The sequence below is a fragment of the Orycteropus afer genome, unplaced genomic scaffold (genome assembly GCF_000298275.1).
Source record: "Orycteropus afer afer isolate SDZICR_OR568_19922 unplaced genomic scaffold, OryAfe1.0 scaffold00085, whole genome shotgun sequence".
NCBI classification, from domain to species: Eukaryota; Metazoa; Chordata; class Mammalia; order Tubulidentata; family Orycteropodidae; genus Orycteropus; species Orycteropus afer.
In genome coordinates, this window is record NW_006921672.1 from 4,237,394 (window position 1) to 4,251,206 (window position 13,813).

Consider the following 13,813-nt stretch of genomic DNA (forward strand, 5'->3'; position numbering starts at 1 on the left):
GAACCCCAAACAGGATAGACCCCAAAAGAAAATCACCAAGACACATCATCATCAAACTGACCAAAACCAAAGACAAAGACAGAATCCTGAAAGCCGCACGGGAAAATGAATTTGCTCTGTAAACTTTCATCCAAATCACGAGAATAATAATAATAAAGAGACTCATGAGTTTTCTAGTTATACAGTCAAATATCAGTAAAAAGATATTATTTTAATTCAGATTTTTACCTAGTGGGAAGGATTGCAGAATTACAAAGAGAGGTCATTTTTTGTGAGTGAAGAAACCAGACACGTCATCTGCCTGTGAATTAGCTCTGACCCAGACAGAGGCTGAATGATCTCAACTTTTTAGGTACCTTCCTACCCAGGGCGCCCAGAGGGCTGTTCTTGGAGCTCAGTCAGACTTCTTCATCCTTTGACTAACCCTCATCCTGCACAATTTATTCTTCAAAAGCAGCTTCTGTCCAGTCCACTACCTATACTGCTAAGTGTCTAAAGGAGATTCTGCTTGCAAGGGGGACCTCACTCAACAAGGATGCTTGGTGGGAACCGAGACTCCCAAACAGAGGAGACCAACAGAAGAATGGAGGGGGGGGGGTCTTTGGCGATTGGAGTCACTGGTAGTAATGAGTCCTTGATGAACCTTTACTGTATTGCAGTGCTGTCTGTGTCTAACTCATTCACTCCTCACAGCAATGCTGTGAAGTAAGTGCTGTTACTGTCCTCATTTTCCATATGAGGAAGTGAGATACAAAGAAGTTAAGAAATTTGTCCAGGGTTATACATATTGGATTTGAACTCAGGCCACATGGTTCTGGAACCCTCTACTCTTCACCATGGTGTGGTATGCTCACAGATCACAGGGAAGCATAGATGGATTGGTGAAAAGAGACACTTTCAACACCAAGTGAAAATGTCCAGGGTGAAGAAATAAGTTACTCTACCCACCAGCCACTCCTCAGAATGAAGGTTGGGCAATCTACTTCTGTAGTGATACCGCCTCAGAAACCCAAGGAGGGGTCACTATGAGTCAGATCTGACTCGACAGCAGTGAGTATCCCCTGGCATATCTGATGCATTGCACAACTTACCAAGGGGGCACTTTCCCTGTCTCCGTAACCTTCTGAGACATCATTTTTTATCATTAATTTCACTGCAAACCAAACCAAACCTGTTGTCATCAAGTTGATTCCAACTCATAGAGATCTTATAGGACAGCATAGAGCTGCCTCATAGAATTTCCAAGGTTGTAAATCTTTACAGAAGGAGATTGTCATATCTTTCTCCCACAGGTGGGTTCAAACCACTGACCTTCAGCTAGCAGCCAACCTCTTAACCACTGAGCCAAAACACACACACACACACACACACACACAGAGAGAGAGAGAGAGAGAGAGAGAGAGAGAGAAACCAAACTCACTGCCATTGAGTTGAATCTGACTCCTCCCTGAGTTTCTGAGGTGGTATCTCCATGGAAGTAGATTGCTCAGTCTACCTTCTGAGGAGTAGCTGGGTGGGTTTGAACCACCAACCTTCTGGTTAGCAGTCAAATGCCTTAGGCCCTACACCACCAGAGTGCCATGAAGAAATAAAGGCCCAAAGCAGTGAGGTGACTTTCCCAAGGCCTCTCAGCTGAGCATCAGCATTCCAGAATGAAACTTATGAAGTCTTTCTGGAGAGCAAGGGATATCATTCCCATTGCTCAGATGGACCTGCTGAGGGGCTAGGAGGTGGGTACTCAAAGCTAAGGATGAGTCCCAGGACAAAACTCAGCCTTTGGAGAGGAGGTATGAGGGCATGAGGAGTGAGGCAAAGATCTGGGGTCACAAAGGGTGGAAGAAGCTAGCATTGGTGGACCCAGATGATCCCCTTGGGCTTGGGGAATGTGACAGGAGCCCCGCAGAGGCATGTCAGGAGCTCCTGCAGTCTGGCTTCCCCCAGGATCTGTTGGAGCAAAGAATTCCCGGAGGCTCCAGGGCTGGGAGGAGGAGTTTGCAGCAGGCCCCGGCTTGCAGCCACAGAGAAAGCAGCTCCTGGGTCCAGCACAGGGATGAGTGCATGGTGGGCAGGGGGAGGGGGGAAGGTCTGGACGGGGTCACAGGTCCCCTCCTCCCAGCAGCCCTCAGCCCAATTCCATCCTGAAGAGAGTGGGAACAGCAGGGGAGGAGGGAGCCATGAGCAGGCAAAGGAAGGGACCACTCTGGGGTCGCTGCTAGTCTGACAGTGCATATAAAGTTGATTGACAGGCAGATCAGGACCGAGAGGTGAGCTTCTAGGTGGAGGTGATTCCTGCAGAGTAGGGAAAGAATAACAACACCCAGGGAAACTCCTAATCTAGTGAGATGAGCCCTGCCTCATTAACTGACCAGTATATTATTAACAGCTTGAAGTATGAGAGGAAGGGAGTTGGGGGGCCACAGACTATAGTACAATCTCCTCGTGCTGGCAGAAGAGTCCTTTCAGGTCTAACCCAAAATCCAACTGAAGTCTGAAAGGGGAAGCTCAGATGAGCTGAGAGGAATATACCCCACAGAAAGTGGCCCTCTCCCTGGAAAGGAAGGAAGCTTTCCGTTTTAGGGCCAGAGAGGCACCAGGCTCGTCATGGTGAGGAGCTGAATCAGAAACCTCGATATTCTTTTGGGTGTTGGTGCCAATTCCTTGCCCCTTTTTGGATTGGCCACACATGCCCCTCACGGTGGCACTGGGGTTGAATACCTTAGAATCATCAAACCATGCAATGGGAAAGAATTGCACAAAGCATCCAGTCTGATGGGGGAGGCATAGTTTTATGCTTGGGAAGTCCTCGGTCTGACGGGGGAGACAGGCCCTGCCCTAAAAAGCCCCAGAGTAGAGTGGAGAATGGCGGTGGACACACATATCCAACCATCCCCTTACACAAAGAGAAATGATCTGAGATGCAGAGAGGGCATGTGACTTGCCCAAGGTCACACAGCAAGTAATAGCAGATTCAGGTTTTCAGTTCCCAGAGCAGTGCTTTCTTCCCCACATCATGATCCCAGGTCCCCTTCCTTCTTCCCTGAGGCAGGAGTGTGAAAGGGATAGCAGGGCATGTGACAAGAAAGCCACTTAAGGCCCTCTTCACCAGGAGCTCTGGTAGCATAAGGCACTTGACTGCTAACCAGAAGGCTGGTGGTTCAAACCCACCAGCCACTCCTCAGAAGGAAGATGGGGCAATCTACTTTTGCAGTGATACTTCCTCAGAAACCCAAGGAGGGGTCACTATGAGTCGGGTCCAACTCGACGGCACATAACAACAACAACATCACCATTCTGGGAGTTCCTATGGCCGGTCTGGAATGGATGCCCAAGTCAGGGAGCCATGGGGTATGTCAGGAAGGACTGAGGGACAGGAGTTCTTGCTAGAGCTCAAGAAAAAAGCAGGCAGAGCTTCAGGGAGCAAGAAAAATAAAGTCATAATCAAATTATCGGGTTTCTGTGGCTGTTCAGCCTCAACCACTCACCAGGGAAAGAGTCCCAGAAAATAAGAGATTGAGAGCCAGGAAAAGGGGAAGGAGAGAGAAAGGGGCAGGGAAAGAAAAAGGGGAGGTGGGAAAAGAGAGAGAGAGACCCATGGGGGTGGAAGGAGGGCAACATACCTCCCGTCACACATAGGGAAGCTGGTCTGTATATGTTTGGCTGCAGCATGCTTGTAATTCCCTGGGAGCCTCCTTCTTGGATTATCCCCCTGGGTTGTGCTTTTTTTCTGTGAGTGAGTGCCCTGAAGGTGAATTTTCCATATGTCTGTATACACCATGGGAATGTTTCATGCACACATGCACATGTGTGTCTCTGTGCGGCTTTGCCTACTCCATGTATATATCTGTGGACCTGTGCATGTACCTTCTTCTGTGGAAACGCGTGTGCACGCAGTGTCCATCCCTGGGCTTGTGTCTCTGGGACTGTCTCTCTGTGTATTTGTTCAGGGCCTTTGAGTTATGAAGTTATGGGTGGAGGGGGTCTTTTTCCCCCTTCTCTCAACCAATCTGAGCTGGCCAGGAAAGGGGAAGATGAAGAGTCAGCCACTTTTCCTCTCCAAGTCTTTTTGTCTTGGAAGGCAAGAGACAGCAGTCACCCAGGGACTCCTACATGGAATGCCTCTCTGGACCCCTCCTTGGGTTTTTGAGGTTGGTGTCTCTACACGGCAGTGGATTGCCCAACCTTCCTTCCAAGGAGTGGGTGGGTTTGAACTGCCAGCCTTCTGGTTAGCAGTCAAATCCCTTAGGCACTAGGCCACCAGAGCACCTATCTAGGAACTCTAGACCCCTCTCAACACCACCACCTCCCCTTCCGGCCTCCACCCAGGCAGAATGAGGCCTGGCAAGGGAAGGGTTACCTCCAGTGAGGTGGATGTAGGATGCACTTACGGAGAAGGAAGCCGCTTCAGTGCTTCTATGCACTGAGAGGATAGAGAGGAGATCTGCCACTACTACAACGAAGGAGACTGAGATTAGGCTCCAGGAAGGACTGAAAACCATTAGAATCGAGGAGAAGAGAGAGTGGGTAGATCATCACCTCCCTTGGAAACAAGAAGTCAGTGTGCACCTTCTCTGGTCTTTCCTCTCCACCCACTTTATAAATTTGGGAGGGAGTCCTTGATTTTCAGGGCCCCGTCTACACAGGTCTCAGCTACCCGGATAACATTCCATTGACTCTGGATACAATCCCAGAGGCAAGTTCAGGCATCCAAACTCAAATGAGGTTTAGAGCTGAGTAATCAGTGGCTATGGCTATGCAGACATTTTGCTGGGGATCAACCAGCTCCCCCACCCCCACCTCACACAGTGGATTTGGGGTAGGGGAGGGGTGGCCTGTCACTGGGTGTCTTTACATCCCCCTCCCACCACCACATTCTCCCTCTTCCCACCTGCAAGTAATTTGGCCAATGGGAGGGCAGTTAAGATTGCAATTTGGAATCCCTCTAGATCTGTGTGCGTTTGGTGAAGAGGGGGCTGCCTTCTGCCCCCTAGACCCCATGTGCCCTTTTCTCTCTTCACAGGAGCAAATTATTTGTAATTATCTCACATTGAGAACCTTCAGGAGCTACTTTCAAAATTGCTTTAATTGAATTAATTGAATCTCATTTTGTTGGGAGAGAAGATGGGGGGCATGTCTTAAAATAGCATTTAGGGAGAGGGAAGAGGAGTAATTCAGAGGGGAGGGGAGTGCCACACTGGCTTCTCCATGGCTGGGACCCTTGTAGATGGTAGAATGTGCCCTGGATTCCCTGTTCCCATCTTTCAGTCCCAGCTGACTTCAGATGCCTGGTGCTGCCGGCTCTTTTGCATTTAGGATCTTGTCATGCTCTCAAATGGAGATGACCAGCAAAGAGTTAAAGTTCTCCAATCTCCATCCCAATTCCCCCCTCCCACCCTCAGAAGGCAGGTCTGCCAGAGACAAGAAGTGATTGAATGGCAGAATGAACTTACCCTCACTGTGACCCCTCCCCTCCTGGATAATCATAACAGCATCTATAAATTCCATTTATTAAGTGCTTACCATGTTCCAGGCACTGTGTCAAGCATATACAAGAACTAAGGCATTTTATCATCATAGCCACATTGTGAAGCAGTTCCTGTTAGTATTTCCATGTTATGGTTGTGGGGAATGAGATTCAGAAAGGTTAGGTCACTTGCCCAAAATCACACAGCTAATAAGTGGCAGAGCTGGGACCCTTTGGAAGCCCAAGTCCTAGTTCCTTCCTTATCTAAGCCAATCTCCCTAGAAGGATGTCCTCATAAGACACCATAGGGCTCCCCTTCTATAGCCCAGTGTGCTTGAGAGAGGAAAAGGGGGCATCTCCTCCACTGGAGTTCCAGTCTCATCTCTGCCCATGAGCCCAGGGAAACTGGACCAGCTTCCTAGTGGAAAAGGGATTCTTGTTTCCATGGGAAAGGGTGGATTGAGGGGGGAGGCGGTGCTCCACTCAGCTGGCCTCTGGCTGGGAGGCTGGGAGAGCAATTACACTCCTGCTACTTAACTTTACAACCTGGGCTGTTGTTTTAACGATGTGACTTGTGTTGGGCTGTCCAATTAAGCCTTTGGAGGCTTTCCCGAGATGGGGTGGTAGATCTTATCTCCGGTCTGTGGAAAGAGGAGTGTGTAACCTGCAGTAGGAAGGAATGGCTGCCCTGAGGCCCAAGGCCTCAGAGCAGGCCTGGAGGAGGGATCTGGGGGCTAGAGGCGGGGTAAGCATCAGCAGGGGAGAGGGGATACTCTGCCACCCAGTCCTCCCTGTTGCTGGGTCTTGGTTTTGGCCCACCTTGTGTCATTTGCCATCCCCAAGAGAATCCTCCAAGTGTGTTGTGGGGAGTGCAGTCGACTAGAAGTGGGGGCCAAGGTGAGATTTATTGCTGTCTCTGGAAATGGGCGCTTCCCCTCAACTTTATCCTCTTTGCTCTATGTATGACCCAACTGGCCTCCTCTTTTATCAGCTAGAGTGGCTCCAACTACCTGACTAGGCTTTGCAGAGTGGGGTAGGTGCAAGTTTACAATGCCTGGGAACAGGTTCAGGCAGTAAGAAGGAAGCTCCATTTGGGAGCTTTTGCCTGGAATTGGACTTGGGCTGTGTCTTCATTCCCCCTTCAGCTTTCCTAATCCCCAGGGGCAGTGTGTGTGTGTGTGTGTGTGTGTGTGTGTATGTATGTGTGAGGGAGAGAGAGAGAGAGAGAAAGGGAGAGAGAAAGAGGGTGTGGTGGCCATGAATCTATCACTGGGTCCAGCTGCTCCCTGAGCTGCCCACCCCTCAGCCCAAGCTCAGTTAGAGCTTCTGCACTTCCTGGCACTTGACATTCAAGCATCTGGTTGGTCCTTTAGCTTCCCATTAGCCCATGAGCTCCCAAGGGCAAAGTTTGTCTAAGTCGCCTTGGTATCACCAAGATCCAATCCAATGCATAGAGCAGAGGCTCTGCACATTTGTTGAATGGAGGAGGAAAGTTCCAATTCCTTCTGGAGTTTTCCCTTTCCTCCTCCATTCCCCTGGGTGGGACCTAGCCATTCTACCTCTAAGCCAAATGGGCTGGTCTTCCTTCATTTCTCCCAGGATAGGATTTGCCTGGCTCAGTGAGCATGTCCTTTCCTCAAGGAATAGGGGCTCTCCCTGGGCTAAAAGTGGGGCACAGGGGGCTAAGAGAGACCTGGCTCCCTCGTGAACAAGGCCAGGAGATAATCTGCTGGTGAGAATCACTCAAATCTTGGTCATTCCCAGTGGAAGCACACCCCACCACACTGGAGCATATGAAACTATGGAAGTTATTAAAACATTCCAGAGCTAGAACCACAGAGCGAGCCAGTGAGCAGAGGCCAGAGGCCAAACTAGAATCCAGTTCCCCTAACTCCTAGTTCAGTGCTCCTCCTGGTAAGAGGCAGGTACAAGGAGGGAGGGAGAAGGGAGAGATTAGCAATCCCCACCACCACCCCTGAGAAGTCAGAGAACAAACACTCTTCACAGCCAGGGCCTAAGTTTTTGTATAAACTTTAATCTTTAGAAACTCAAGGTGTGGACTGTGAGAGTTTGGAGGATACTAATCAGATTGGCTTGAAGGCAGCAAACTGAAGCCCTCAGGCCCCAGGAACCTTTATAAATATGAGTAGTTTGTTCCTTTGGCCCAAGTTGTAAGGTGCTGAACTGCCAGGCCTACCCCCAGCTATCTGATGGTGTCTATACTGTCACTAATCTAGAGAGCCTGTCTGTCTCCACTTCCTCCAAAGTGTTACCTTACTGGGTTGCCAAGTATATATGCACATGGTTTTTTGTTGTGTGTGCTGTCAAGGCAATTCTGACTCAGAGTGGCCCTGTATGACAGAGTAGAACTGCTACATAGGGTTTCCTAGATTGTCATCTTTATAGGAGCAGATCACCAGGTCTTTTTTCTCATGGAGAGGCTGGTGGGTTCAAACCACCAACCTTTCCATTAACAGCCAAGCCCTTAACCATTGCATCACCAGGGCTCCTTTGTTAAGTCTCAGGCAGGGGGAATAGGAGGAAATAGGCTCTCGATAAATACGGTTGAATTGTCTACTCAAAATAGACATAGGAAAAGAGGGCTGTTTTAGGGGGAGAGCATAAATTACCCATAGGTCCATACATGCCACATTTCTCACATCCCTCCTTACTCACAGGATGATGAATAGGGTGTATCAGTTATGGGAGTGATGGGCTAAACCCCAAGAAAAAATGATGGATGGGACCCAATGCTGGTCAACTCAAGATTCTGGATGCTCACCTCAGCTTTTGCTCACAAATGGGTTGACCTTACTTAACTCTCATCCAACACCCCCAAAGCATATAAAGAGAAAAAATACTGAACGTTTCTTGCTGGTTTTGATCCCAGGGTATGGTGGGCTGCAGGGGGCTGGCAAGGCCCGGGGTCCTGGGACAGTCTAAACTCCAGCCAATGACTCTCTCCAGAGTCTTTGTCCAGTTGGAGGGAAGTTGCCCAGTCCATGGTGGTGGTTAAGGCTGAAGTCCTTGATTTAACTGTTTGGGTTAGGGGGTAAGAGGGCCAGGACTCCACCCCACCTCTTTTTCTCCTTTAGCTCCTTGTCTTCCCCAGAAAACTCATCTGGAGCTAGTTTCCTTCTAGTTCAGAAGAGGTGCAGGTGGGTTGGGTCCTGGGCTTTGTGGGAGACTGAGGAGCTGACCCACCCTTCCCAGACTCACATCATCTGAGGCGTAGCCAGGACATCTGGGGAGTGATGTTGATACCAGGCTCCAAAGCTGTTGCCATAGCCACTGGTGGGCAAGGCCCCTGCCTTGGGCAGATCCCACAGAGATAGAAGGGGTGGGGAGCAAGGAGACAGGGAGGAGGGTCCCCCAGAAAAGTCCTTCTCCTGCCCCCCAGAATTCTGCTTCAGGAGTTTCTTGTATTTGGAGCGCTTGTTCTGAAACCAGATCTTTACCTTTGGGGAGAAAAGGGGAAGAATGGACAGTCAGGCAGAATGTATGTGTGCAAGTGTGTGACGCAGGGAGCCAGCTGCCGAGAGCAGTCCTGGGAGGAGAGAGGAGATTGGGAGCATTGGCTCCAGTCCTCCATAGTCCCTAAAGTCCCCTGAGATGCCACCCCCGGGCTAGTATCCACTTCTCCCTATTTCATATACCCTCTCCTACCTGAATCCTCCCTCCCCCCGCCCCACAGCTTTTAACACATGCCTCCCAACACTAAGTGAGAGCCAGCTAGGAACACTCCACTGAAGAATCCTAACAACAAGGCCAGGGACTTAGCCATCACAGCTTTGGGCTGAGCCCCACTGAGAACCCAAGGCTAAGGTTAGAGAGCAGGAAGGATGGAACTGGCCTCACCTGGGTCTGAGTGAGGCCGAGCTGCGCGGCCAGCTGGGCCCTCTCGGGCAGCGCCAGATACTGCGTGTGCTGGAAACGCTGGTTCAGGTGCTGCAGCTGCAGGCTGGAATAAATGGTCCTTGGCTTGCGCAGCTTCTTAGCCGGGGCCTGTGGGCGCCGCTCCAAGGGCTCTGGGGATAGCTGTGGCTTCTCTGAGTCTGGGGGGCAGCACAAGACAGCAAGTAAGGGAGTTAGAGTGGTGGCAAGAGGGTAGGGTGGAAGGCAGATCCCTAGGCTCAGTTGTATCTTGTTTGCATGCGCGTCTCAGATGAATAGAAAGAGCACAAATGGCCCCTAGCTAGGCCCTTCTCTACATTATGCTCCACACTCAATGCAACCCCCATGTTCACTAGGCACCAGGTGATACAAGCCTTAGTGCTTGCCCTCAGGGAGCTCCCACTCTTGTAGGTGCTCTGGCCAGAGGAAGAAAGCACCAAAGGCCAGAATTTGGGTACCAGCGGTGCCTGCAGTGGGACGTCAGGGTTCAGGTGGCAAAGTCGTACCAGGTTAGGGTAGGGCAGGGCAAAAGGGCTCTGTCAAGGGCTGAGCTTAGGCCTAGAGATGACAGAGAAGGACATCCCAGGTGGAGGGAACTCCACAGCAATGCTCTGAGTCCCCGAGATAGTGTCAGTGGCAGCCTGTGGGCTGCAGGAAGAGGCGGGGGGTCAGAGAGGCCCGAATGAGGACAACTGACTGCCAGGATGAGAGTATTTGGCCCAGCATCCCAGTGGGGAAGGTCCTCAGGGTCTGCTATTGTCTTGACTATAGTATCAGGGCAGTCCCTCTCCTGAGGTGCACCCTGCAGAAGTGACCACCTCTCCCCTCCTTTCTGGCCAGCTGGCTCAGGAGGGACAGCTTTTAGGGACCTCAGAAGTACCCCCCTCTGTGGTAGCACTCATCGAGGGGTGGCAGGGAAGGTGACAGGGTTTGGAGAGTGTGCAGCATCTGGCAACACCAGCCTGGCTTCTCTGGAACTGCGCTGTGGTACCACTGCGGGAGATCTGGTCACCTCCTGCCAACCCAGCTTCTTAAGGAATTTCGGTTGGTTGGAAAACTTTCTCTGTCTCTCTCTCTCTCTCTCTCTCTCTCTCTCTCTCTCTCTCTCTCTCTCTGTGTGTGTGTGTGTGTGTGTGGTTTTTCCTCTACAGACCCAGGGATCACCAACCTGTGCCACTGGTGGATGAAACAGCAGTGCTCCTGGTCTTCTTAGGCAATGTTCGCTCCCTTTCCTGGGTTTGCCTAGCCTCACCCAGCCACAGAGCACAGAGAGTGCTGTGCCCCAGTACCCGGCTTCCCATGCGTCTGTCTGTGTCTCCCCTCACCCGTTTGCCCCTATCGGGCTCACACCACATACATCAGTTCCCTGTGCTTGGCTAGCCTGTCACCATCGTCCTCACCTCTCCCTGCATCCCTCACCCATGGCCTTGGGCGATGCAGGCTTCTCAGATCCACCCCTCTACCCTGGCCAATTCCCAGAAAGACGTTTGGTTTCCAATCAGCCAGTGCTTGCCAAGTCTCTCCATCTCAACCCCACTGCCCCAAGCCCTGGGCTGGAAGCCGACTGACCACCCCCACCTCCCTGGCTGTGTGGACCGAAGGACTGGGTGATGACAGGAAGCCCTGGCAGGCAGACCTGGCTCCAGAGCTCTCACAGGCCTCTGCTCTCCAACTTTCCAAGCAGACCCTCCCCCAAATTCCCTCCTTACAGCAGCCTTTCCCCATACTAGTTTCAACTACTGTCTGTCTGTCTGTCTCTCTCTCTCTCTCTCTCTCTCTCTCTATCTGTGTTTTTCGTTGGATCCGGGAAAGTCCCTTAGAAAAGGAATTCTCCTCTCTCTTGTCCTTCAACCAAGCAAAGGGAAGGCAAGGAGTGTGGAAGGCAGTTTGGCAAATGCCAATCCTATTTCCAACAATTCGCTTAAAGATAATGATTATTCCACAACCCCCCGCCAATATATTGTTCTAGCATATACTTAAAAGAGTCTGAGGGATTCATTTGTAGAAGCTAGATATGTAACCCCCAAACTACCCCTCACCCATGGACAGAGCCAGCAGTCTGGGAGAGGCGACCTCATTTCTGCCACAGAAGACAGTTACTGTTTGGGGGCTTTGAGGATTCCCTACAATCCTCTTTACTGGCCCCATACAGTGAAAGTCAACGTGCAAGGGCCTAAAGCCTGGAAAACAGGCTGTGTCCTGTTTGTCCATCTGTACATCGAGGCAGTGGAGCACCACGTCTCTATGGTCACTTCTAGCTCTGATGGTTTGAGTCGGGGCTGGTGGCTGGAGGCTGGAGGCTGGAGGCTGGGGTACCATGTGTAGGGGCAACAGGGGAGGGCATGGGAATGTATCTGTCCTGGGCTGACTCCGGCGGCAAAGTCACCTGGTGGATGTGCATCTACCCTAGAGGAGTCAACAGTGCCAGTGACAACTGTGGGGGCAGGGAGCACAGGGAACCTGGAGTCTCAGTGGAGGCAGCCCCGAAGGATATGCATGCCTGTGTCTACTTTATGTCTGCTTAGTTGTGCAAGTCTTCATTGAGGCCTTCCAGTGAGCATTTTTTCAGGAGCTCAGACTTGTTCCAGGTAATGGGAACTGGAGCCTAACCTATCCCAAAATCAAGGGGTGAGATGACAAGTACCGAGCCTTGCTGGAAAGGCAGGCAGGAGTCTCCGGGGGTGGCTGGGTGGGTGTAGGGAGAGGGCAGGGGGTGGCCTATGGTTTATAAGGCCTGCTTTTTGGGCTGGAAGGCAGAGGTAGCCAAGGTCTCCAATGAGGGCCTGCTGGCCCTGTCCTGTGGCTATATTCTTAGAACAATGGATAGGAGGGTCTGACCCTCTGATCCTGCCAGGCCAACTTCCAGCTCTGGTCTGGCAAGTTCGGTGGAGAGAGGGAGGGGATTGGGAGGAGAGAGGTCGCCTTGAATAAACCCACACATCTACTGTCCTCCAGCCGGGCCTGATTTCTGTTTATCAGGGTTTGGCTTGAGCACTGCTCTCTGAGACAAGGGGACTGCCTGCCGAAATGGGCAACAAGGGGAAGGGCGGGCGCAGACGAGGGGAAAATCCTGGGGAAGGGTCTAGCCCCCCACACCCACATCTGGATTGTTTCAGTTTTCCGTTACATGTAGGTACTACAGCCCTGCTGCTCCAGGAGGTGGGTAGTGAGCCCTCCCGCCCGCCAGGCTCCATACAACTGCAAATCGAAACCAGGTCGGTCTTGAAAGACCTAGCTCGACTAGCCCCCGCCCCTCCCCCCGTGTCTCCCGCCCCGTCTCTCTGCCCTCCCCACCCCCAGATCCCGTGGAATCTGACTAAGGCTTGAATCCCGCTAGCTGAGCCGGACCAGGCGGGGGCGAAGTTTAGGGGCGTACAGGAGCCAGCCCCTGGAGGTGGAAAGGGACACTGCGGCGGGACTTACCTGCCTCCCGCTCTCGTGGGTGCCCGGCGGGGCCGCCGAGGGGCTGAGGGGGCGCTGCAGCTTGCTGGCAAGGCAGGTAGGAGTCTCCGGGGGTCGCTGGGCTGGTGTAGGGATAGGGGAGGAGGTGGCCATAGGGCCCAGAGTAGGACAGATCGGGGGCGGCTGCGGTTGCTGAAGGCAGGCCAAGCGGGTAAGCAGCCACTACCGACGGGGCGGGGGCGAGGTCCGGGAAGATGGCTTTGGAGACGTCCCGGCCAAGGAGAGGGCAGGGCAAAGAGGTCATTGCGGCCAGGGCCCGGGCCGAAGAGCCTAGGCCATGGCCCAGCACGTCGTCCACTCCCTCCGCCAACTCTTCCAAGCGTCTGGTGTCGGGTCCGGACGAGCCCCCCAGTAGACCACCCCCACACTTAAGATCCTGGGGAAAGCGGCTGTGCCCCGCCTCCAGCAGAGACCTTGCTCCTGGAAAAGGGGTTCCAGGGGGTGCCCCCATGGCTTTTCCCCTCCCCCCTACACCCATGGGGGCCTCATCCTCTCTTGGGTTCGGTTCTAGGGATCAGACAGGGGCCCCGCCTACTTAGGCGCCCGGGATTGGCTCCCTCCCGCGGTGACCTCACGGAGGCCTGGAGCCCAGCCGCCCCCAGTGGGGAATTTCAGAACTGGGAGAGGGGAGCGGAAGGTGCACATGCCCCGGACCCGTCCATCTGGGGGTCTTCTCCGAGAGGGGTGCCGGAGTTGCAGGGTGCTTGGTGCAGCTGGGAACCTCGGCTCCAGCAGCAGACCCGCGAGGGAGTTGGCGGGGCTGGGAAGTTGGGCTAGTGGAGCAGCGCAGCGGCGGAGGCACGGCAGCTCCGGGCCGCGGGGAACCTGCGTTCGCGGTCTCCAGCTCTCGGGGGTCTGCAAGGCGGTTCTGGTCCCGCCGCCACCGACAGGCTGGGGAGTGGAGACCAAACCGTCAGCGCCCTCGACTTATTCAGCGCGTCGGAATGCTTAGCTGCCGAGCGCAGGCATTTGTTGGTAAACAGATGCCGGGCCGGG

General features: G+C 52.8%; 1 protein-coding gene across 1 annotated transcript; it reads right to left on the reverse strand.

The window, feature by feature from the left end:
- Window positions 1-8,676: 8,676 nt before the first annotated feature.
- On the reverse strand, window positions 8,677-13,061 carry DLX4 (distal-less homeobox 4). Its single transcript, XM_007941927.1, has 3 exons — window positions 12,779-13,061; window positions 9,320-9,516; window positions 8,677-8,919 (listed from the first exon to the last, which is right to left on the reverse strand). The coding sequence occupies exons 1-3, from the start codon at window positions 13,059-13,061 to the stop codon at window positions 8,677-8,679; spliced, it is 723 nt and encodes a 240-aa protein (XP_007940118.1).
- Window positions 13,062-13,813: the final 752 nt, after the last annotated feature.

Excerpts from the sequence above, each read along its gene's own strand:
- DLX4 (XM_007941927.1), bottom strand. The coding sequence starts at position 13,061 with ATGACCTCTTTGCCCTGCCCTCTCCTTGGCCGGGACGTCTCCAAAGCC. Across the intron at positions 9,517-12,778 it reads CCCACGAGAGCGGGAGGCAG|ACTCAGAGAAGCCACAGCTA; the intron begins GTAAGTCCCGCC and ends GCTGCCCCCCAG. Across the intron at positions 8,920-9,319 it reads TCGGCCTCACTCAGACCCAG|GTAAAGATCTGGTTTCAGAA; the intron begins GTGAGGCCAGTT and ends TTCTCCCCAAAG.